The sequence below is a fragment of the Alosa sapidissima genome, chromosome 4 (assembly GCF_018492685.1).
Source record: "Alosa sapidissima isolate fAloSap1 chromosome 4, fAloSap1.pri, whole genome shotgun sequence".
NCBI classification, from domain to species: domain Eukaryota; kingdom Metazoa; phylum Chordata; class Actinopteri; order Clupeiformes; family Clupeidae; genus Alosa; species Alosa sapidissima.
Genome location: NC_055960.1, coordinates 12,736,066 through 12,759,464, shown reverse-complemented (window position 1 = coordinate 12,759,464; position 23,399 = coordinate 12,736,066). Strand labels below are relative to the sequence as shown.

At 40.6% G+C, this 23,399-nt stretch overlaps 1 protein-coding gene across 2 annotated transcripts; it reads right to left on the bottom strand.

Annotated features, from left to right (window-relative positions):
• Positions 1 to 32: 32 nt before the first annotated feature.
• Positions 33 to 23,313, bottom strand: gls2b (glutaminase 2b (liver, mitochondrial)). Of its 2 annotated transcripts, XM_042089947.1 has the most exons (19): positions 22,986 to 23,311; positions 22,741 to 22,846; positions 21,284 to 21,405; positions 20,002 to 20,131; positions 19,807 to 19,886; positions 19,117 to 19,280; positions 18,578 to 18,636; positions 12,799 to 12,831; positions 12,584 to 12,642; positions 12,317 to 12,383; positions 11,767 to 11,817; positions 10,911 to 11,087; positions 10,498 to 10,629; positions 10,009 to 10,101; positions 8,295 to 8,356; positions 7,965 to 8,041; positions 7,109 to 7,172; positions 4,237 to 4,303; positions 33 to 1,251 (listed from the first exon to the last, which is right to left on the bottom strand). In XM_042089947.1, exons 1-19 carry the CDS (start codon positions 23,165 to 23,167, stop codon positions 1,165 to 1,167), a joined length of 1,812 nt encoding a protein of 603 aa, XP_041945881.1. In that variant the 5' UTR covers positions 23,168 to 23,311; the 3' UTR covers positions 33 to 1,164. The 2 variants fall into 2 exon arrangements, with proteins under 2 accessions (XP_041945881.1, XP_041945882.1); XM_042089948.1 differs by lacking the exons at positions 33 to 1,251; positions 4,237 to 4,303; positions 7,109 to 7,172; positions 7,965 to 8,041; positions 8,295 to 8,356 and adding an exon at positions 8,708 to 8,869 and having other exon boundaries at positions 22,986 to 23,313.
• Between the last annotated feature and the right edge of the window lie 86 nt (positions 23,314 to 23,399).

Here is a 23,399-nt window from a genome sequence, read left to right as displayed (position 1 = left end):
GTTTTTTTACAATTTAATTTTATTTTAATAAACCTTGTCTTTACATCTACTACACAGTTATTACGCAACCAGAATACACATCAAAGCAGATATTGCAACAAAAAAACAATTTAGGAAAACTTTCATTTCAGAAAATAAAACATATACAATACAGACAAAAATAAACATATTTACATAAGTTGTACTATTTACTTTTATACAGTATGGTTGATAAAAGTATTTACAATAGACATGAGATATACACATGATAGAACTACTCTTAAAGGTGTAGTCTGTGGTTCTAATTTAATAGACTTTTGTCAATCCAGAAAAAAAGTGTATAAATTATATCCAAAAAGCTTCTTTGCATAATACATCCAGGTCCAGGCACTCAGGTGGATTTATAATTGTAAAAAGCCTTTATTTTACTGGGCTACAAGCAAACAAACAAACAAACACACACACACGTGTCTGCTTATGGCTTCTTCATCAGGGTGTGCAAATTGCTTCTAGGGCCCTCTTGCTGTCCAGTTTGAGTGTGTGCTGTCCAGTTTGAGTGTGTGCTCAATAAATCTTGCATGTTTCTATATAGAGTGGCCAAAAGAGACAGGGACGCAGACGGAGCCATAGAGAATATCAGATGATCAGGAGCACAAAAGGGAAGAGTGACACTGAACTGATTGGCTGCCTGAGCTCAGATAGGATCAACCTTTTGCCAGAACTTTAACTGCATTTCCCTCTCATCTTTTCAGTGTGCTGGACAGAATCAATCGACAGCATAACACACTGGCCAAAACAGTTAATTTGAAAACTGGGCACACATGTTAAAGCCCTTCAAAAGGCAAGCCTCACAAAACATTCAGAGAAAGTCAATACCCCATTTTGTAATGCTCTACATATTACGTCTACAGTAGGCGGCCACATTAAAGCTGCTCTAAGCAATATTTTGATGTGCATTTTAACAGCCATTTCTAAAAAAAATAGATTCTGTGTAAGAAAGAAAATGATTACTGAGATTCCTGGGGTCTGTGATCATTAGCTACAAAAATTGGCATCTAAAACCAATCAGCAAACCTCCAAAAAGAACAGCTTGTCCCGTCATGAAAGCAAACAGGTCTTTTCCAGAGATGAGCTGGTATGCTGTTTATCTGGTAGTCATGAGGCGTGAGAAGTCCAAGTGTCCTCTCATACCACTCCTTCCACTGTCTTCAGTTTGTCGGTATCTTCTCCTGCCTGTGTGCTCTGGGTCTCGCTGCAGTCCTTATGGTACTCCTGTAGAGGGCGCCAACACAGCCCAAACTCAGTGCTCATGGCTGTTAGTCTTGAATACTAATGTCACAGCTTTAGTTGTCATGGTAAGGGTACATTTTAGAATTATGTTAGCCCTCCCTTACAATGCACTAGCTTAGTGGCTATGTTACATATGGCATGAACTACCAATTTTTTTATGTAACATTGTAAATAAAACATATTGTGTTTTATTTACAACCCGAATTCTGAAAAAGTTGGGACACTTTATAAAATGTGAAAAAGAATGTTATGATTTACAAATCATGTCAACTCTATATCTAATTGAGAATAGTTAAAAGACAACACATGCCATATGTGCAAAATGCCCATGTCATAGGCACTAATGCACCTCCACACTGTAATGGATTCGGTTTTGAACTGAGCACTATAAAAAGTTGCATACGTTGGATAGTCCCTCTCCTCTTTAGCCCAGAGGGGTCCATGATTTCCAAAATGAATTGCACATATGTAATGGTCTAACTATAGGACCTTTTTCTACTTTACATCAGTCGATTTTAAAGGGAAACTTGGCAGGATTTCCCCCTCTGCTGGAGAAATTGTGCATTATGCTATTTCAAACTGTGGGAAAAGGTAACGATAAAGCACATGGATTTGTTTACAAGCTAGCGAACAGTTAGCATAAGTTTGGCAGAACTATGTGGATGTTACAAGGTAAGAAACACGATTTAAAACGAGTTTCTTGTTTCTCACTTCTCTTTCCGGGACGGTAAGTCTCAATGTTGCAAGGTTGGTTTTCCGCCTGGGGACGCTAGGCGCAGCGGGGAAAGTCACCATTTTCACCGGAACAGGTCATTTAACCATCCGAATGATTTCTAAACGGGTTTATTACGTTGAAATAGTTGCCAAGTTCCCCTTTAAATTAGATGGCAGCATTTCTGTATCATGTCTAAATAAAATTTCTTCTTTGCATGGTAGACTTTACATTAGCATTAGTGAAAAGAGCATTAAACTAGACAATGCTTATCAGAAGTTTTCCTGAGCCCATACAATGATTTTCTGTACAGAAAAAAGTTTTGGTTTTAATGCAGCCCTGTCCCTTGTTTTAAAGGTTTCTCTGGAGTCTCTGAATATTTTAATGATATTATGTACTGTAGATAGTTTTAGAATTTAGAATACATAATCCAGTTTACGTTCCCATTCTTTATTGTGTTTACCTGTGATGAATCAGATTTTAGCGTGCAAAATAGCCTACATTTAATGGTCATAATAATGTGATGAAAAGCGGACAAAAATGCAATCAAGTTATGAAACGAGACATTGCCAGAATAGTTTGACATTATCTTTGCTAAGTGAATATTTTATTAGGCCTATGAGGTAAAAAGCAGAGAAAGCAACATGTGGTTTAGTCTGTAGCCTACTGCATCAAAATCTAAGCCTACACATTTCCTCTCTTTCTTACTCGACTTCTTTCTCATCTTCAAATGTGTTCTTAAGTGACACCGCAAAAAATTATTGCATGGTGCAACAATATAATCTTAAAATAATTACAATTATTTATGTCTCTGTGTGGTATATAACCTACTTGGGATGCTTACATGCAGATGTCAACGTGTTTCTATTTTCGTATTGATGTGAATTAATGTATAGATCCGAAGTTTAAATGGTAGGCCTATAGCTGTGACGTGCAGTCACCTGGCATCACCGTCAAATCAGAGGATATTTCAGAACTATTAACGTGGACAGCTCCCCTTAAGAGCATCTTAAGAGGAGTGCACGCGCGTTCACGCTACGAGCATGTTCGGGAAACAGTCGGAAAAACCAAACGAACGATCGTAAGATGAATCGTAGAAAACCCTCGTAAGAGCGTGTCTCCGTCGTTATCGGGAAACTGGGCCCAGGCTGCCTAGCAGCGTCAATAAAATTGCGCGCGTAAGGCAGCATGGGAAAACCCAGGTTAATATGCTGGTCTTTGAACTATTCTCAATTAAATATACGGTCAACATGCTTTATAAGCCATAGCATTCTTTTGTTATTAACATTTTACAAAGCGTCCCAACTTTTTCGGAATTCAGGTTGTACATAATGATGTGTCATATATGCCACATACCATTACTGCATCATATTGTGTAGCATTTAACAGTCAGGCGCGCGGGAACCTATTTTTGACCAGGGGTGCTGAATAACAAAAAATAATGGATGTCCGACGATCGACGAGCAGGTTTAGAAAAGTCCTGGGCAGCCACAAATTCTAATGTTCCGCGACAGCACTCTGAGTCCACTACGCCCACCCTAACCCCCACAGAAGCACACTTGACATCGTTAGCCTATTTCAGTATAGCTAAGGAAAATTACTTTTCTGATCGTCAAAACCACACCAGAGATGTTAGGCTTTAAATATAGGCTAATAATCAGGGTGCAATGATCTCGCAAATAATTTCTGAATAGCCTAAAGTGTGTAGTCTTCACAGCAAGTATGTGTCCTAATAATTTCTATCTTAGCGACTAGGATAGTGAAATGATTTCACTAGCTATGCATTTATTATTTTTGCAAACCTGTAAAACACAATTAAAGTTTCTTTCAGCTTATCCATGGTTTTTTTGAACGTGTAAATCGCATAGAATATGTAGGCCTATATCAACCGTAGGCCTACACACTTGATCGCTATCACATAGTTGAAACCACGCTACGGTTCTTACAGTAACTGACTCACGTTCACGTTGATCTCTATAACTGTTAATTTTTAGTAGCCTATATTCGAACCTATCCATAACCCTTTTTTGCTATTTGACTCATCATTTCACATACAAAAATATAAATAATGTCAGACAGCGAATTAGTTATTATTTAAAAATATATATAATATGTTTTTTTTAAATCTATCTCCTGCCAGCAGGGGGTGCTGTAGCACCCTCAGCACCCAGCTTCCCGCGCCCTTGTTAACTGTCGAATGTGTCTCTGGTCCTAGAGTGCAAGCTGACTGTAATGCTGGAATGATTTGGACGTACCTGCAACAGCTTCACCACCTCATCATTGCCAAACTGCATGGCATCGTCCAGAGCCGTGTTACCCCATCTAAAACAGCCATATTTAACACCTTATTCATTCCTAAACCAATGTCTAAAACAGCCATATTTAACACCTTATATATTCCTAAACCAATGTCTAAAACAGCCATATTTAACACCTTATATATTCCTAAACCAATGTCTAAAACAGTGGTCCCCAAACTTTTTCTTCCGAGGGCCAGCTCACTATGCCTGGCTCTAAGAGAGGGCCAGAGACTCGGAGTATATCAGTAACCATAAATAGCTTAGCGCTGTGCACAAAGGCAGTCTACCGTAGTTGAATATTCCATTACATTTAATCTATAGGCTATTGCAATTTAATACCATTGTTATCTGTGTTTATATTGCCATCTTGCCATATCAGTGTAAAATGTAGCTTAAATGAAATAATACTAATAATAGCATTCTCAAAACTATAAGCAGGGAGTCCCAAAAGTATATTTTGAACTCTGAACTTTGCATACACAGCTCAAGTTGTGAACAAGCAATATCCTACAAATTTAAAGTTCTCAAACTATGAGTTTTATGAAGTGGTGGCAGAAACATCTGAAATGACCACCATTCTAACTTTCACTCACCTGATGAGAACTTTGTGAACTCTGTATGAATATTTGAACGAGTGAATAAAAAATATAAATAATTATACCAGAAAGTTCCAGAATTATGACTTGAATAGAAGTTAGTTAGTTATTAACAATTAATTGATAAACTTTTAGAATACTTTGAGCACTGATGCAGTCAGCAGAGGCCTCTTATATTGTTTGCAGGTACAGTAGGCGTACTATACATTTCATTCCTTTTTCGATGGCAAACGCGAAACAGCGCCAAAACAACCACCAGTGGACAAAAAGAGTATTACATGTGTACTGTTAAGACCCGCGGGCCGTAGTTTGGGGACCACTAGTCTAAAACAACCACATTCAACTCCTAATGTCTAACAAAGCCATGTTCAACACCTTAATCATTCCTAAACCAATGTCTAAAACAAAGCCATATTCAACACCTTACTCATTATTAAACCAGTGTCTTATCTATCAATAAAATGGTACATCATACACACACATGATGATGGTTAGAAGGCAACACTTAAAGGAGAATTCCGGTGTGATATTGACCTAAAGTGTATTGAAACATGATACCGAGTGTGAGCGTATGTCTCATAGCCCATCTCGGCTTGTCCCCTGCACTCCAAAATCTGGCGCTAGTTAGCCGATGCTACCAACAGCTTTTTCAGTAGTGGTGCTTCGGCATCGGGCTAGCCATGCAAATAAATCACTGTTTTACACCCATTTACGAGGCTCAATGTATCTCCACACTTCATTGGTAGACTTCCGAGGGCCCTGACATTTAAAACGAGACATTGAGAACTTTGAAAAAGCATTGGTAGTTTACTTACAAGACGATTTATACAGACAGTATCTTCACGAAGTTTAGCGTTTGCAGCCATCTTGAATTTAGTCACGATAAGTCGAGCGACGAGAATGAACAGGTATGATAAGGGATCAGATTCCAAAAATAATTCAGTGGAAATGCATGGATTCCAGTTGCTGCTACTGGAAGAAACTAGAATCCATGCATTTCCACTGAATTATTTTTTCAAGATGGCTGCAAACGCTAAACTTAGTGAAGATACTGTCTGTATAAATCGTCTTGTAAGTAAACTACCAGTGCTTTTTCAAAGTTCCCAATGTCTCGTTTTAAATGTCAGGGCCCTCGGAAGTCTACCAATGAAGTGTGGAGATACATTGAGCCTCGTAAATGGCTACTGCACTACTGCAATGCCCTCCTGACAGGTCTCCCAGCCTGCGCAGTGAAACCACTTCAGATGATCCAGAATGCGGCGGCGCGCCTGGTCTACAACCAACCCAAAAGGGCACATGTTACCCCGCTGCTCATCCAGCTACACTGGCTACCTATGGCGGCCCGCATCAAATTCAAGTCTCTAACGCTTGCCTACAAAGTAGTCTCCGGTTCTGCTCCCACCTACTTGAATGCCCTCATACAGACTTACACTACCTCCAGACCGCTGCGCTCCTCTGACGAACGACGTCTAGCTCTACCACCGGTACGCTCAAGCCAATCCAAACTTTTCTCATCTGTTGTTCCTCGTTGGTGGAACACACTGCCAGTTCCTACAAGGGCAGGGACATCCTTTTCCACTTTCAAAAAACTCCTGAAGACCCAGCTCTTTAGAGAACATCTACTCTCATAGCAACACTTACAACAAGTCTTACTGATCCTAGCACTCACCAGCCGTTAAACTGACAAGTAACTGTTAAAATACAGCACTCACCGACGCACTTATTATTACTGTACTCTACTGTGTTTTTTTTTTAAACTGTCCTAAAATTGTGAGAATTGTTCTAAAACTTACTGTTTACCATGTTGTTAGTCGCTTTGGTTAAAAAAGCGTCAGCCAAATGTAATGTAAATGTAATGTAATGTAATGTAAATGGGTGTAAAACAGTGATTTATTTGCATGGCTAGCCCGATGCCGACGCACCACTATTGAAAAAGCTGTTGGTAGCATCGGCTAACTAGCGCCAGATTTTGGAGTGCAGGGGACAAGCCGAGATGGGCTATGAGACATACGTTCACACTCGGTATCATGTTTCAATACACTTTAGGTCAATATCACACTGAAATTCTCCTTTAATGAGGGTAAAAACAAGCATATAACTAAAGACTGTCCACAGAGTTCAATACCATTTGTGAACTTGTGATTGTGAACTTTTCCAGACAGGTTGAAAGTGAATGAAAGACCTGTGTAGTTCCTCTTACACTTCACACTACACGTCAGCTCTGCCCTTACCTGTCTTTCACAAAAGGGTTGACCCCGCAGACTTTGGTCAGGAACCGCACTACCTTTGCATGACCTGAGAGAACAACAACACACCGATGAGACAGGAAGTCAACTGAGAGACGCAGTGCAAAAGCGGGAGGGCTACTGCCAATGTTAAAGAGGCTGGATGAATAAGGAGAGGATGTACAGAAGCTTAAGGTTATACACTGTCATGACACATGAACCCTAACCCTAACCCTAATTCTAACCTCTAACCTTTAACCTCCAGCCACTTGGCTAAATTCCAACCCCAGCCCCTAACCCCAACCCCTTAGCCCAACCCCAGCCCCTATCCTAAGGCTAACCCTTATCCCCACCCTCAGGCTAACTTCAACCCCCAAGGCCGACCCCAGCCCCCCACCCCGTATCCAAATCAGCCCCTTGGCCTAAACCCAACCCCTCATCTTAACTCTTTATTTATTAATTATTTATTTATTTAAATTTCTTTTTCCCCTCCCCCTTTCTAATATACATAATTTCTTAATTAAATATTTCTTTATATATATTATTTTATTACTAGACAGCTGCCTTCTTCCTACCCTATTCCCTTCCTTGCTGGTGTGGTTGGATCCAATCGGCCAGTGCACTCACAGTCACCCACTCCACCAAAGATCATGTTCCCCTAACCTAAACCTAATCCTAACCCTAACTTGTTATGGCAAAAACCGAATGTCACTTAATAACAGAAACGTTGTGCCATAAACGTTTATGACTTGTTTATGACATGTTCATGACAGTGTCATGTCACTCTTATGTCAATACTGTCAAGTAAAGTGTAACCGGAACGGCTACATGTCATTTTGTTGAGTGAGAGGAGAAGGCCCACCTTCAGCTGCTGCCACATGCAGGGCTGTGCGGGAGTCGTAGTCCTTCATCTCCATATCTAGAGAAGAGAGAGCAAACCTGGGGACAGGGTTATGTTAGGGTTAGTTAAACAAATATGAAGGAGAAGTGTTGGAAGGAGAGAAAATAAATGTTTCACTTTTTTTATGAATAAAATGTTTTTCTATCACATTTATTCACTAGATTAGAATATTTTCCCTAGTGACTGTTGTGCCAGGACCTACAGCTGGCATATACAAGTCTGCCTAGGACAGACAATCATTTAGAAACTGGACAAACTTCAGAATGTGAAACTTGTATGTGTTCCTGTTACCTTCTTAGGGCAGATACGTCTCCACTGTAAGCAGCAAACATCAGATTCACTATGGACTTGTTCTGTGGAATTACAACATAATCCATTAACTGTTTGGACTGTTTCAAGGTTGGTCAGAGATTTAATCTAGTGTGTTTTTGCCCATATGGCCATAGGCATTGCAAGCCAGGGGATGGGGGTGTTATAACACCCACACTTTTGCTGAAACACATTCCCTCACCCACCCCCCTCCCATTTTTTGTCAGATTAAAATGAAACAAAAATGTACACAATGCTCCCAGTAAGAGTTGGAACTCTGTATCTGAAAACACACACACACACACACACACACTATACACCCAACACACACACACCCAACACACACACACCCCCCCCCCACACACACACACACTCATTCATAGCCCACAAACATAGGTCTGTTAATTTGATTGAACGGCCATCCAGCCAATCACAGCAAATCTATCAGTTAGCGTCAGTGGAGAGTGAACCAGAGACGCTCTGATAAAATTCAAAAAATGCATTCAAGTAGGCTACGAAACCTGTATGGCTGCTTGGGTCTTTGAAGAAGAGGGCTTCTGCAGTCAACAGATTTGAGGTAGAATAGAAATGATAGAATGATAACTGTTACTGCATCATGCTAAATTAGTAAACCAAAATTCAGTCACAATGTTAGTTATTCTACATTATATCCACGGAAGATACTAAACCAGGTCAATTATCCTTCTGAGCTTTTATAACTAAGTTAACCATACTAGCCAATGTGGAATTTGCATATACTGTATAGCAACTAGCAAGATCCGTTAGTGCCAGTGCCTCCGTGTTTTTTGTTTTTGTTTTGTCTGGCAGTCTCTTGCAGCATTTTATGTCCCTATCATAGAGCTTTTCTCAAAGGGGTTTTTATTTTTGTCATGCAATATAGGATGCATGAAATGAAAAGACAGGGGAAGAAGAAGAGTGGAGACTCCTTTTTGAGCTAAATCATGTAAGTGGAGTTGCAATGAGATGAACTTGACGTTATAGCTACTTCAGGCTTACAGACAGTATTGAGCCTATACAATTCAAATTTCCTTAGTGTAGCATAGCATTAAAGGAAAATTCCGGTATTTAGCACTTTGAGTCCCTTTTCTGGTTTGTTTTGGATGAACTAGAGTGGTGGACACCGAAATGTTGACGATTGGTCCTGTCTCGACTTTTCTGACTCGTTTTGGATCGCCTTTGACTAGTCAGAGTGGCTGCCTACAGGCATGCTCAAACATGTCCTAAAACAACCCTTAACGTTCATTTTCAAAACTGTGCAACTCAACAGCAGAGGGTGAGGATGAGAATAATGATGAAAGGCTAGAGTAGAGGGTAGCAGTAGATCATTCTGCTGTGGCAATTGCTAACCAATAGTTCAATAAACCCAACCAACCTGATCCCAAAATCATTCTCAAGCAGTCATTGCCATACTGTAGCCTACATGGTATTGAATATTTATGCCAAGGGGTATAAATATCAATTCTTCTATTTTGCTGCTTTAGTAGTATTATTTGCATGGTTTTATTTGCAGAACAGATGTAAATAAAATGCAGAAATGCAGTTATTTGTCATTTGGCTGGGATTATTTCAAGGGGAATTTTACTTCCCTATCCCAGACGGTTAACTCCTGGGAATGCTGACTTAATGACAACAGTGACTTGGGGACACATGGTAGAAAGTGAGAGAACAGGCTCACCCGGTCATCTCCAAACTGCCTGCGAGGGTCTTGCTTCTTCACAAAGTGTCTCAGGTTGTCATAGTTGTGAAAGTTGAACAGGGACACCAGCTCCTACAAGTGAAAGCAGACATTTTGAATCTTCAAAAACATACCATCCAACAGCTATCCAATTAGTTTAAGTGTTTTAATGCTACTTCTTGCAGCGCTGCAAGATTGAACGCGCTGATTTCATGTTACTGGACCAGGAAGCCAGAAAATGTTCTTCCTACAGATACAGGTCATGTTAGAACCTCTCTGTACACTTTCAAAGTTTACAGTACTTCGGTTTGTCTGTAGAGACCCTCACCACACTACCACAGAAGTTTAATTATATTTTGAGCATTGTCAGTGGTATAAAATTGTTAGATACATCCTAAAACTGAGTGAATGTTATGATTTCTCTGAAGCTCAGTCAGGAGGTGGTATTGATAGATAGACTAGCATTTCATTAACCAATCAGTGTCTCACCTGGCAGAAGTGGATTCCCCGGACACTGTTGCCCACCTTGTCCAGAGGTGGTGACCAGCACATCATCCCCATGACGTTGGGAACTACTAGCAGGACTGCACCTGACACACCTGACTTTGCAGGTAAGCCCACCTGATAGGGTAAACCAGATTAAACCAAATTATGAACAATAACAATTATGAAGAATTATCAACAACAAAATCACCAAAATTGAAGTTCTCACTTTTCTTTTTACTTACTTCTGTGACTTAGATTATTTTATATAATACTTGACAAAATATTTACATTTATAATTAGAATTGCATACCTATCTATTAATAGAAGGTGCTGAAAACACCCATTTCTTAATCTGTCCCCAGTCATTTAATGGAAACTATCAGCCAAAATGGAGAAGAAAAAAGAGAATGACCCACATGAAAGGCAAACTGGCCGGAGAAGTCGTACATGCCGCAGGAGTGCATGAGACTGAGAGTGTTCCTGACGGCCTCTGCACTCAGCACACGCTCGCCTGTGATTGGACAGATGCCGCCATTGGCCAGTGTAGCTCCCATCACACTTCCTGACTCACAGGTGACCTCTATGGAGCACAGCTGAGCCAATTATAGGCCAGGAAAAGAATTTCACTTATAGACCGCCAAAACATTACATATGTCTCATGGCGCTTTACAGAGTGTTAAAACATTCAGACAATAAACAGGTCTGAAAAACAGGAGATCAGACAATGACGCATATCAAGTGATTAAGATGAAATGATGAAGATGGGTAAAATGAGGGATCAGTGAAAATCAGATGAAAGGTGCAGAGACCAATACAGGATGGAATCAGTACACTCTTAAAACGACTGTGCTGAAAACACATCTTTGTGTCCAGATAGGGAAAACACAGTTTGTGTTGTTTACTTTTTTTATTTGTTACACAATATGTGTTGAAAATAACACAACTTGTGTTTTTTTAACACATCTCTGTGTCCAGATAGGGACAACACATTCGTTTTAAGAGTGCAGTGGTGAGGATGACCAGAGCACAGTAAACAATGTGTTTTGGTGAATTGAAAAAGCCTACTAAAATGATAGCAGTCTGACTGAAGGATCACACTATGTAAACAGCTTTAGTAAAAAACTATACTTACCACTAAAGGAAAAAGTGAGATTTTATATCATGGACTGGAACATACTTTCCATGTCTAACTAGGTCAATTGTTGCAATATATGAATATCACATTCAAGCCAGATATGAGGGAGGTACTGTATGTCTGACAACGGCATTTACCTGGAAGTAAAAATCCAACGCATCAATCATCTCTGCCCCATGTGGGAAACACTGCATTAGAGACATAAGAAGACACTAGCATTAAAACATGAACTGATCTTAAGTAGAAAAGAACAGTCCAACACCACACAACCATGATGAAGGTCTGAATGACTGACTGCTTCGTACATTACAAGAAGAAAGTGGTGTTGCTACTATTCTTTCCTTCTTTTGATTTTAACTTTTTAATATGTGTACTTGCCAAGGTGCAAATCTCGTCTTCTGAAAAGTATAGGCTTACATCTTAAAAAAAACACAATCAAGTACTGATGAAAGGTCTTATCAACTGACCATAGTCAAACCTTGGCCATGTCCTGAGATTAAACCTAACCATACCCACAAACCTAAGTCTACTTCTGTCTTCACTGTGTCAACAAATAGGCTATTAACTGTTTATGGTGATCCATTAGAATAATGGTAGTATTTGACAGAAAATCAGCACAGTATTCAGATGTAGCCAGAAATGGCATACAGCATTCTAAACGATACTGAAAGGCACATAATAGCTAACCCTCTTCTCTTTCAGGTAGTATCCAATAGCAAAGTTCCTGTCTCCAGTTTCCTTTTCCGACTGGAACCTGTAAAGAAGGGACACTGGTTGGTAGTGTCAAAAACTAGCAAGCTGTTATTCATACTGACCCACGACTACAAATCCACTCATTCAGGACTTGAGGTTTGTTGAAAAATATCTATATACACAGTATCGATAAACAAAAAATGCTTTAAACATTCTTTAAAAGGCACCAGTGGTAAGGTTTAGCTTCAATTGTCCACTCACGTTGCATTACTGAACCCCACATACTCCTGGCCAGCCATCTTCTTCACAAAGTCCATCACCTGAAATACATGGAAAACACTAGCAATGGCCTTCAGACTCATGATAAATGACAGTGCCGAAATAAAAGTAAGTTAACAAAATGTTCAAGGGGAATGTGAGAAATGCTAAAGCTAAGTGCTAAACGTTAAGTTAATATGGTAAATGCTGATACTCACATAGTCAAACTTCTCTGCCTTGTTTGCTCCAGGCTAGATGGGAGACATGTACAACCAGAAAAAATATAATTTTAAAAAGGAACTAACTGTTAAATAAGGCAATTTATCACCACAGTAGTAAATTATTATTTGTAGCCTACACTAACTAGACATCGTTGGTCTACTGTCTATCTATCTAGTAAAAGGCATCCTCATGGAGTGAATTACAACTGATTGGTTAATGTATTGTTTACGCTCATTTCACACATGTGTTCCAGTCCTCCAACTGCTTAACTAATGACTAGAGAATAATCTCTGGTTGCTTTATGGAGCAGTGCCACCGTAAGCCTGCATAGGTTAGAGATCATGTTCATGTGCTGCTAATGTGAAGTAACACTGGCATGCTCAGACTCAGTTCACAAGGGTGCACTACTTAAATCCTCCATCAAGATAGCAATAAAGATCACAGCACACATGCTAAGACTCTTCAAATTAGAGTGAGTTATTTTTAGTACAGCAAACACAGCTATTTTAGTATATAGAATGGTTAGGATTAGTTTATTATTTTGACCACGGTTGCTGAGGGTGTACTGGTCTATAATGATTATTATGTTGATGTTATTTTCCTCATAGCATGCCATTACAGTCTGGAAGTGGTATTTTATGCACAGCACATGTTTTCTGAATTCTATGCTACCAAATTATGGGTTACACTTTACTTGACAGTGTCGACACAAAAGTGACATGACACTGTCATGAACGTGTCATAAAAAAAGTCATAAACGTTTATGACATAACGCTTCTGTTAAGTGACATTCGGTTTTTGTCATAACAAGTTAGGGTTAGGTTTAGGGTTAGGTTTAGAGCAAAGATTCTAGAGCGGAGCAAGATAGATCAGTTACGTCATAGGCATGAAGTACGCTCTGAGCCCGACAGGGCGCCATTTTAATAAGCTCAGCGCAACATTTCATATACAGTTCTAATTCTGAGCCCACCTGAACAGCTGTTTTTAACGTTGCCAGCTGTTTTGTTTTTTTTACTCAATAATGAACTGCAAGAACTGACAGTGTGAAAACTTTTTCCAAGTTTACACTGAATATGGAGAGGTAAATAGGTCTATTATTTAGACAGAGAGGCCCTAATGTAGGATTAGCTATTGCACTGGAAATAGATCACATAAATTCCCATTGAGAGACTGTAGACTGATAAGCTAGCTTGCAGGCAAACTAACTTAGCTAACGTTATATTATCACCATTTTTCTTTTTTCTACCTGTAGGTTATAAGTTAACCCTTTGTTCACGGCCTGCTTAAACACAGCGCACGATATTATCAATCACTAATAAGGTCGAGATTTCACTCAAGCGTCTGATCATAACTTAAATTAATGCAAATGGTAGGCCTAGGCTAAACAACCGTGCTTGACACTAATTATTATCGCGATGTGTTGGAGACCCGCGGTGTAAATATTAACTTTCAGTGTTTTACGATTGGTAAATTACGTTTAATTAAAAAGTGTTTCATTCATCCCGGTTCTCCCCTAGGACCAGGGATGGTTTACTGCACGGGCCTACTGGGCCCAGGCCCAGGGGCCCAAGGGGTCAGGGGGCCCTGAAGCCCAAGCCTTTGCATGGAATCATTGCCTCAATATCAACAAATTAGGATGTAGGCTATGAATCTGATTGAATTTAGTATTGGCCATCGCCAAAATGCACAACAATACAGGAAATCACATCAAACAAATTAATTTGTTTTTTTCTGGGGGAGGACCCCCAAACCCCCCCTCCCACATATACGACAATTAGTAGGGGCCCCCTAATACATCTGGGCCCACGCCTAGGACAACGACTTTTCATTGGCAACAGTATTAAACCAACCAACCAACAATATAAAAATATTAAGAAGATCGATTTAATTGAGTTAAATCGAAACAATGTCTTCTAGTGTTCGTGGACTGATAGCCCTACTGTTAGCAGCTTGTATTTCGAATCGACCAGCTATTATCCGAGGCCCGGCTATATAAATAGAATTCCGGCCATAATTTGAGGATTTATGTCATTTATGGCAAGTCCAGGTTGTTTGCTGCTGCTCCATCCCCCTTTGAAACAGTTTTGGCCATAGGCTACACCATTTTAAATCATTATTATTGTCAGCGAATTTTGGAAAGTAGGCCTACTTTACTTTTGTAGTCTCTAACCAGGGTGTAACATTCAAAGAGTTAGGCTACATTGTTAATATTTGCAATTTCGAGCTAAATTTACCTTTGTTTAGCTTTATTTTACCGTTGTGTGTGCGTGTGTGCTTTGACATTAGTAAAGCTTTGGGCTTCATTCAACATTTTGTTCTTCCATCGGAAATGACTCCTCTACATTGCTGCATCCTTTCTGTTTTTGTTGTTTAGAAAACGTTTAAAGTCTTGAGTTAATGCATTAGGTAAACATTGTTTGTTGGTAACCCGCCACAAATAAGCATAGCAGATTCTTCCGTTCGTCATTCTCTCATTCCCTCTCCAAAATGTTCCTGTTCTAGACTGGCCAAGTGCATGAACCCAGCAACCGTGCGCGCGTCACATGAAACACAATTTAGATAACAGATTGACCATACTGTACAACTGCAAAGCCTTATCATAGGCATGTTACATTCATGACATGAAAAGTGGACATTTTACATTTTAAACATGCGCAAAACTGATGAACTCAGCGGTGCGTTGCATAAATTAACACAAATTGAAGCAACAGCTTGACCACAATCCTAACACAACACCTTTCTATAGGCATGCAACGTTTATGACATAAAAAGTGGAATATGAACGTAGCCCTATTTCATCACACCTGACAATTAAACGGAGCTGTGGCTGTTCGGGATATAACTGATTCTTGAGCTCTTAGCGCAGTGTTGACTAACGCGTCTTTTTAAGATGGTGAGCGTAAACGAAGGAAAGCCCACTAATCGGACGGGCAAGACTGACAAGTAGATGGGCCTAGGTCCGTTCAGGGCCGCCCGTGACTACGCGTATGTCAAACAGGTGCTCCTCTTCGACCTCATTCCGTAGCCGTTTGAATAAATTTGCGTTTGGGATTGACAACGCGACTGACAACGCTGTGATAAATAGGCTATAATACTAACTTTGCAAAGTCAACTTGAACAAAGTTCAACAAAGTTGTGTAGGCTACACCACGCCAATTGTAGTCTGCATGAACAGTTCTTGCACAAGCCACCGTTTTGATTTGCGTAGGGGAGATGCGGGCTGAACCCGTTTGAGGGAGAGCGGTGCAGGGAGGGAGAGAATGCGTGCGCACATCTCTATGAAATAATGTAGCTATCTAGGCAAATCTATGAAATAATGTAGCTATCTAGGCAAATCTATAGGGTATTTTAAATAAGCAATCATGGACAGTCTAAGTCAATAGGCTAGGCTTAGCCTATTACAGATATGAGTAGGCTAATGCAGGAATGGACGTTACTCAGTAACTGTAACAAATTACATTTAAATTGTAGGCCTAATGCGTTACCTTTAGGCTACTTCGTTTCCCAATAAAGTAACGAAATTACAGTTACCCCCAACACTTGCTATAGGCCTATTGAACTTTTGGTGGATGATGGACAGATGTCAGTGTCCTAGCCTAATTTACCCTCGGAAATAATTCTACATTGTCTTTATACAATATATTTAACTGGTCTAGACATGGTGTGGTCTATTGGGTTTCTCGTAATTTCAACATACAGCTTTACAGAATAAATATTGTTAACATTTTAGGATCAGCGCCATAGGATTCCCACGGTAGCCAGTGTCTGTGACGACACCTGAGCTTATTAAATGGCGCCCATAGAGTCATAGAACGTACTTCAACATATCCAACGTATTTTCCAGCCAGTAATCCATCTTGTGCGTAGCGCTCTAGAATCTTTGATTTAGAGTTATGGTTAGGGTTAGGATTAGGGTTGGGGTTAGGATTAGGGTTAGAGGTTAGGGTTAGGTTTCATGTGTCATGTACAGAGAGGCAGTGTAGTACAAACTCTGCTTGCCCTCGTGAAATACACAGTCACGGCCTACTACAGATCAAATCACACATGTTAAGTCTCTTCAAATAATTAGCAACTCCCAATCTGCACATCAAATGTCAAAAGGCACTTCCCCTGCTCTCAAAGGTTGATTTTAATCTCTTTTAACTGCTAGCTGTCATCCAATCCTGCTCCCTACACTGCAAGAATGCCCATGTCTTTATCAGCTCAAACAATATTCAACAACAACATTCAACACATTTATATAGTGATCTGAGAAATTTTACAGCATATTTTTATAATATGGCTACAAAAACTGTTCTACAATGTACAGCATACAGCATATAGCAGTAAAAGACTAAGAACCAGGAAAAGTTTAGTGAAAGTCACTAAACAAAGGCACAGTTCATTTGAGTTGTAAAACCTGTGTTCTGAAAAAAGTGAGTTTTAGAAAGGCTAAATGATTGTTAAGTAGAGAATGAGCTTATGATTTAGCATCAGCATCCAATCCAGTCGTATTACAAAGGCAATAGCGATGTTAAATACTAGTTATAGCTGTATTGTATTAAGAAGAGGCTGTTGTATTTAATACTAATTACGGCTGTGTTGTTTAAAGAAGAAGCTAAATGTCACCAACACATTCCCTCCATTTCCACCAGCACATAAACGAATGGCAATGGATTAGATGAGGTGTGGGTAGAAGCTCATATTAAGTGACCTAAATATCCCTTCACATACACAGCTGTTTGTTTAAACCTGTCATGCCTGAGTGTTTGCAGTCCGACATCCACGCTTGGTTTTCAGCACTCTTCTCCGGGCCTCGTATTTGACGCCACAAAGCCGAGCAAACACACACCCTCGTTATGTTATCAGTGATTGGCTAGACTAGACGGATACACTCGTACACTCCCCCACCGATATCGCATCCACACACCTACTCACTCACCCACACTTTCATTCCTTTTTCTATATTTTTTCTTTCTCTTTTCCTACTGGTCTCTCTGTTGCACTCTCTTTCTTCCTTTGATTAGTTGGACTTAAAAAATACAAACACCCACACTCATTATCCATAGCTCATCCACCTACATCCCCCCAAACACACACACACACACACACACACACACACACACACACACACACACACACACACACAGACTCTCTCTCTTGTGCAAAACTGAACTCTACTGGCTGATCTCTACTGACAAACATACAACCCCAGGCACCCATGGCTCAATCCCCCCTCCTGGTCAGAGCAAACTGACTGCTGTCAACAGGTGTAGCTGACACCTTTTAGGTCAGAGTTCACCTCGCCCCACATTTTACTCACAAGTCAAAGGTTTACAATGACCTACGGGCTTAGTTTAAATATTATCTCTCTTTATTTATATTTGTTTTACAGAAAAAGTGTGTGCGTGTGTGTGTGTGTGTGTGTGTATCTGGCTGCCTGCCTGCCTGCCTGCTGTACGTCAAAGCTTGAGTCTATGTACATACAAGGGAAAGAGCGTGGGTGAGTGTCCTTAAGATCACTTATGTTTTGCACATCTATGTTCGTTTTAATATACATCCTTACATACATTTCAATGGGTTTGTCTATATAAATAAGATTCATTCCTTATAAACATCTTAAAACTACTTTTAACATCATCATTATATCAGAAAATAACCATATAATAATGTCAACATACAGTAGACCTACTAGACCATGTGTGCATTCTTGGAATCTGACATCTGTGTGCACTTTACTTTAGTTAGTACTTAAAAGGTGGAAGTGTTGCTTTCTAGCATTCATTTATAGTTTACCTTGATGAGAGAGCTGATGACAATGGCTCCAGCATTGACCATGGGATTGTGTGGTTTATCTAAAAACAAAGAGAAGGGGACATTAGAGAAATGCAGAAGAGAGGGGAAGATAGAGAAGGAGATGGGTGGGAAAGCGTTTTCCTAAAACCATTGCCCAAACAAGCTGGGCACTAATCGCCGGAGGAGAGGAAGTTGTTGACTCCCGGTTACAGTGTGGATCTCTACACGGTATAAATACACTACTACCTGTGCAGACACGCTGAGATCGAAGAGTAATAAAAGAGAAGGCAAAAAGAGATGAGAGAACGACAGCAAAAGGACAGATGACAAGGCACAGGAGGGTAGAGTACTGTGTTTGACAGTGTGGGCAGGTGTAAATACAAAAATGGAATAAAGTAGGAATAATTAGCAAAAAGAGGACAGCAGTTTACATCAGGAAACAAAAACAAAACTGACAGTAGCAGGGAAGAATAGAGCCGAGGTGAACAGCAGAGAAAAACAGAAAAGCAGAGGAGTGGGCTGTGGGCATTCTAACGCACCGTCCTCATCTAGCGACAGCTTGTTAAACTTCAGGCCACTGGGCTCTTTTCCCACGAAGTGGTGCACGCGCTCTGTGCCTGCCTCGTGCACGGCGATGGCATACTCCAGCGGCTTCACGCATGATTGCAGGCAGAAGGGCATCTTGCTGTCGCCCACTGAGTGCCTGGACAGACAGACAGGGAGACAGACAGACAGGGAGATAGGCAAGCAAGCAGACAGACAGGCAAGAAGACATCAGTAGATGGGCCACTGGCATCCCAGAATGTAACTGACTTGGAAACTTGTGTACCAGATCTAGCCAAACTATTTTGGGATCAGCATTAACCCACTTCACATGGGCTATTGTAGGATCTGACGTGTTGTAGCTGTTGATATTGCTTACATATTTCCTATTAACATGTAATGTTTTGGCCACTGTATTGTAAAGCTGCCATACCAATAATGTCCCTGCGTAAAAAATAAACAAAAAATAAAATGTCCCTGGGTAAAAAATAAACATGAACAAAGCCCTCTATCTTTTTACATTTAAACTAAAGTACAATTGTCTGACTTTAAGTGCAAACTGGTGTTTTATATTACTACATGACACGTATCAGAGATTCTGTGGTTTCTCTGAATGAATGAATGAATGAATGAATGAATGAATGAATGAATGAATGCATGCTTGATAGGCTGGTTGATTCTCTTACCTCTGTCCATCCACAGTACACAGTGAAACACCCCAAAGATCTGGATTGAATTTTGCCAAATGAGGAATGTAGTCTGCAACCTTCATTCACACATCCGCACACACACACACAAGCTAGCATCAGTGGTCAGGTGGTCAACCATCAACATGTGAAATCGGCATGAACAAAACTACACACACTGACGGGGAGACTTACATTCCCTTCCTGCTGTGCTTGGACCTTGTGAAAAATCTTGTCAATGCTGCCCACAAAAGCCTCAAACTCTGGGATGATGAATTTCTTCTGGAAGGCCTGGGATAACAACATAATGTTCCCCCCCACGCACCTACAAGGCAATTTATTTATTCATTTTACCTTCCACTTTTTCAAGTTCCTTTTGTTCTTGGTGTTATTTCCCTAGCAAAACCTCTGTGTATAGAATTATTTACATGTATAAACCAAAACAAAGTAGTGGAAAGATTCAAATATCAAACACCAAAACACAGAAGAAGTAATAAAATGATTAGTTGCAGTCAACTGGAAAAACAAGCACAACAATCGTGGCATGAGCAGCTGGACAAAGCCACAGCATGGCAGAATAACAGCCGGAGGAAAGGACAGATCCATCTGGGTTATTTACAGTGCAGTGCTAAGATCCCGTCTGCAGAGGACAATAGCTTTGGCCAGCGCTCCGGTGGGACAGTGTCTGGCATGGCCAGAGAGCCACTGATCACCATTACAACTGATTATGAGGTATGCAGGTTTGTTTTGAAGTGAAGGGGTCTATGGCCGCAGGGCTGTTTTGGGAGACAGTGGAAGGAGGGTAATTAGAGGTTCTGAATGACAATGGATGGAATCCACCCAGCTGCTTGGTACTTTCCACTGCTATGCCAAACATTTGTTAGGGGGGCAGATGCAGAGATAAATCCTAAGGCAGATAGGGAGATAAATGGCTGTCAGATGTGGGCTTCTGTAGTGTCTCGACAAAGTTCAAGTTTGTTTAAAAACGTTTAAAAAGACATGTACATGTGTCCTTGGATCACCAAAATCTATTCTGTATCTATTCGTTTCTTAGCACCCTAATATCAACTAACAGTGTTTTTAAATTGTTTCACAACAACAAACATCACAGCTATCCTGATTTAGGTGGAGAACCATTAAAGCCCTCTCTGTGGCTTAACCGCACCAAAGCCATGGCACACCTCACTGCAAGTGGACACTGGCTTGACCTCAGCCTGTCGTCAGCTCGGACTCTGACAGATGCAGAGCCGGTCTGTATCTATGAGTGAGAGGGGAATCATCTCGAGTGGGGTATAAATAGCCTGTTTGGCACAGGGCATCACTGATCAGAGGGAGTGTGTGTAATATGAGGAGCTCTGGCCAAGCTGGAGTGAGTGTGTGTGTGTGTGTGTGTGTGTGTGTTGTGTATGAAGAACTGAGGGACACAGGGGGAAAGGGGTGTGTGAGGGTATAGAGGGGGTGGAAGAGTGGGACTCACTTTCCAAAGAGTTCTCTGTCCATCATGACTTCGGTGATGGAATCGCGTACCGTCATGCGGAGCTTTTCCATACAGTCCTTCAGGCGGGGGTCTGTGATCAGGAGACCTGTGCTCTTGAGGGCCTGCATGGGGTCACAGAGAGGTTGGGAGGGGGAGAGAGATCAGACAAGAAGGTGGTTTCAGACAGCACACAGTTAATAGCACTGAAGAAAAACACATATTTGGGCAGCCGTGGCCTACTGGTTAGCGCTCCGGACTTGTAACCGGAGGGTTGCCGGCTCGAGCCCCGACCAGTAGGAAGTGGCTGAAGTGCCCTTGAGCAAGGCACCTAACCCCTCACTGCTCCCCGAGCGTCGCTGTTGTTGCAGGCAGCTCACTGCGCCGGATTAGTGTGTGCTTCACCTCACTGTGTGTTCACTGTGTGCTGAGTGTGTTTCACTAATTCACGGATTGGGATAAATGCAGAGACCAAATTTCCCTCACGGGATCAAAAGAGTATATATACTTATACTTATATGGCAAATCCATGGGTTTCATCAGGTCCCTTTCCACAGGTGTATTAATCAAGCACCATGCAGTCTGCATTCATAATCTAAGTGCTTGATTTCATACACCTGATTTCATGCAACCAGATGAAACCCATGAATAGCAATTAACAACACAGTGAAATTTACAGAAACAATTTTAGCATGGAAGAAAGACCATTCATTTTTAGCTGTGAGAAAAAATCCAACATGTCAGCACAGTGATTGTTACATCACAGAGTTAAGGAATAAATTCAGTCCGTATGGAAGGGATTGGGTTGCTAATAGCAGCTGCTACATGGTCAGTGTACAGACGATGTAGGCCTACTCTTACAGGAAAAAGGAGCTAAAAAAACACCATGAGCATGGCTTTAATTGCCAGAAGCAGCATACAAAGTGACACAGAATGCATTTCAACTGTAAGTTGTTTTTCATAAATGCAAAATGATCAAAGGATCATTAAGTGATGATTCAACAGGATATTGATTATGATACTTCAGCCATATGTGAGGATTTTGAATAACTCACAGATTAGGCTACTGTCTATTATGTCATGATAATGGAATTTACCATTTCTGTTTAAACAAAGAGATGTAGGCCTATATATTTCCATAGGCATAATTCAATCTTCTGTTACACTTTCAAAACATCTACTTATGCATTTAATAAATTAGTGCACCCCTTGCAGGCTACTGTCCAAGCTGCATCACTTGTTATTAGGGAAAAAGGCAATCTGTCCACCAAACAAAGTGTAAATAGGCTAGGCTAGGCTACTAATAGAAAATTCTCTAACCCATGGCAGGACAAATATGGAGGCCTATACAACACAGTCTTATTACAGAAAAGGAAAAACAATAAAGAGATAGGCCTACTGAAAACAGCTAAAGGGATTGCTTGCCTTTCAATCTCTTAATCAGATTTATGCATACTTACGGAGATAAACTGAGAAATTGAGATTTTCTCCTCTCCCTGTGTGATTGTGTAGAAAAGCATATCTTCCAATGCCGAGAAAAGACCTTTTCTTTTTTCATTCATATGCCTGGCGGAAAAAGTCATTATTCCTAGTATGTCTCGAGTCTGGAACTCGGAACAAATCAGGTCAAAAGAGAATTGGAACTATGTAGCACAGCCTACCACTAATGAAAATATTTTCAACAGCCAAAATATTGCCAACTCACATTTGAGCGAATCCGCTACCATAATGCTGTCTCAAGTAAGAGGTCCCGCTGTACCTCTTTTTGTTTACAGCATGGCTTCTCATATTTTTCCGACATTTAAAGACTGACGCTCTTGATACATCTTTCACGAAGCACTCCGCTACTCCCGCATTACCCACACGTACAATTTTTAAACAGAACATAGGCCTAGTCACTTTTACTTGCGTGAACGAAAGTTTCAAAGAGACGTTCTGTTGCTTACAGGGGCTCTGTAACCGTAAGCGATTAGTGCTGCTATGAAAGTCACTGGCCCTGTCTGTGCATAAGCAAACAGCTGACAAAACTCTATCGACTACTGGGCAGTGACCTAAACTGCAGTGAGGCTACCTGAAGTGGCCAATCAGACAGAGAATGGGGTGACAGCGCAGTTGATCT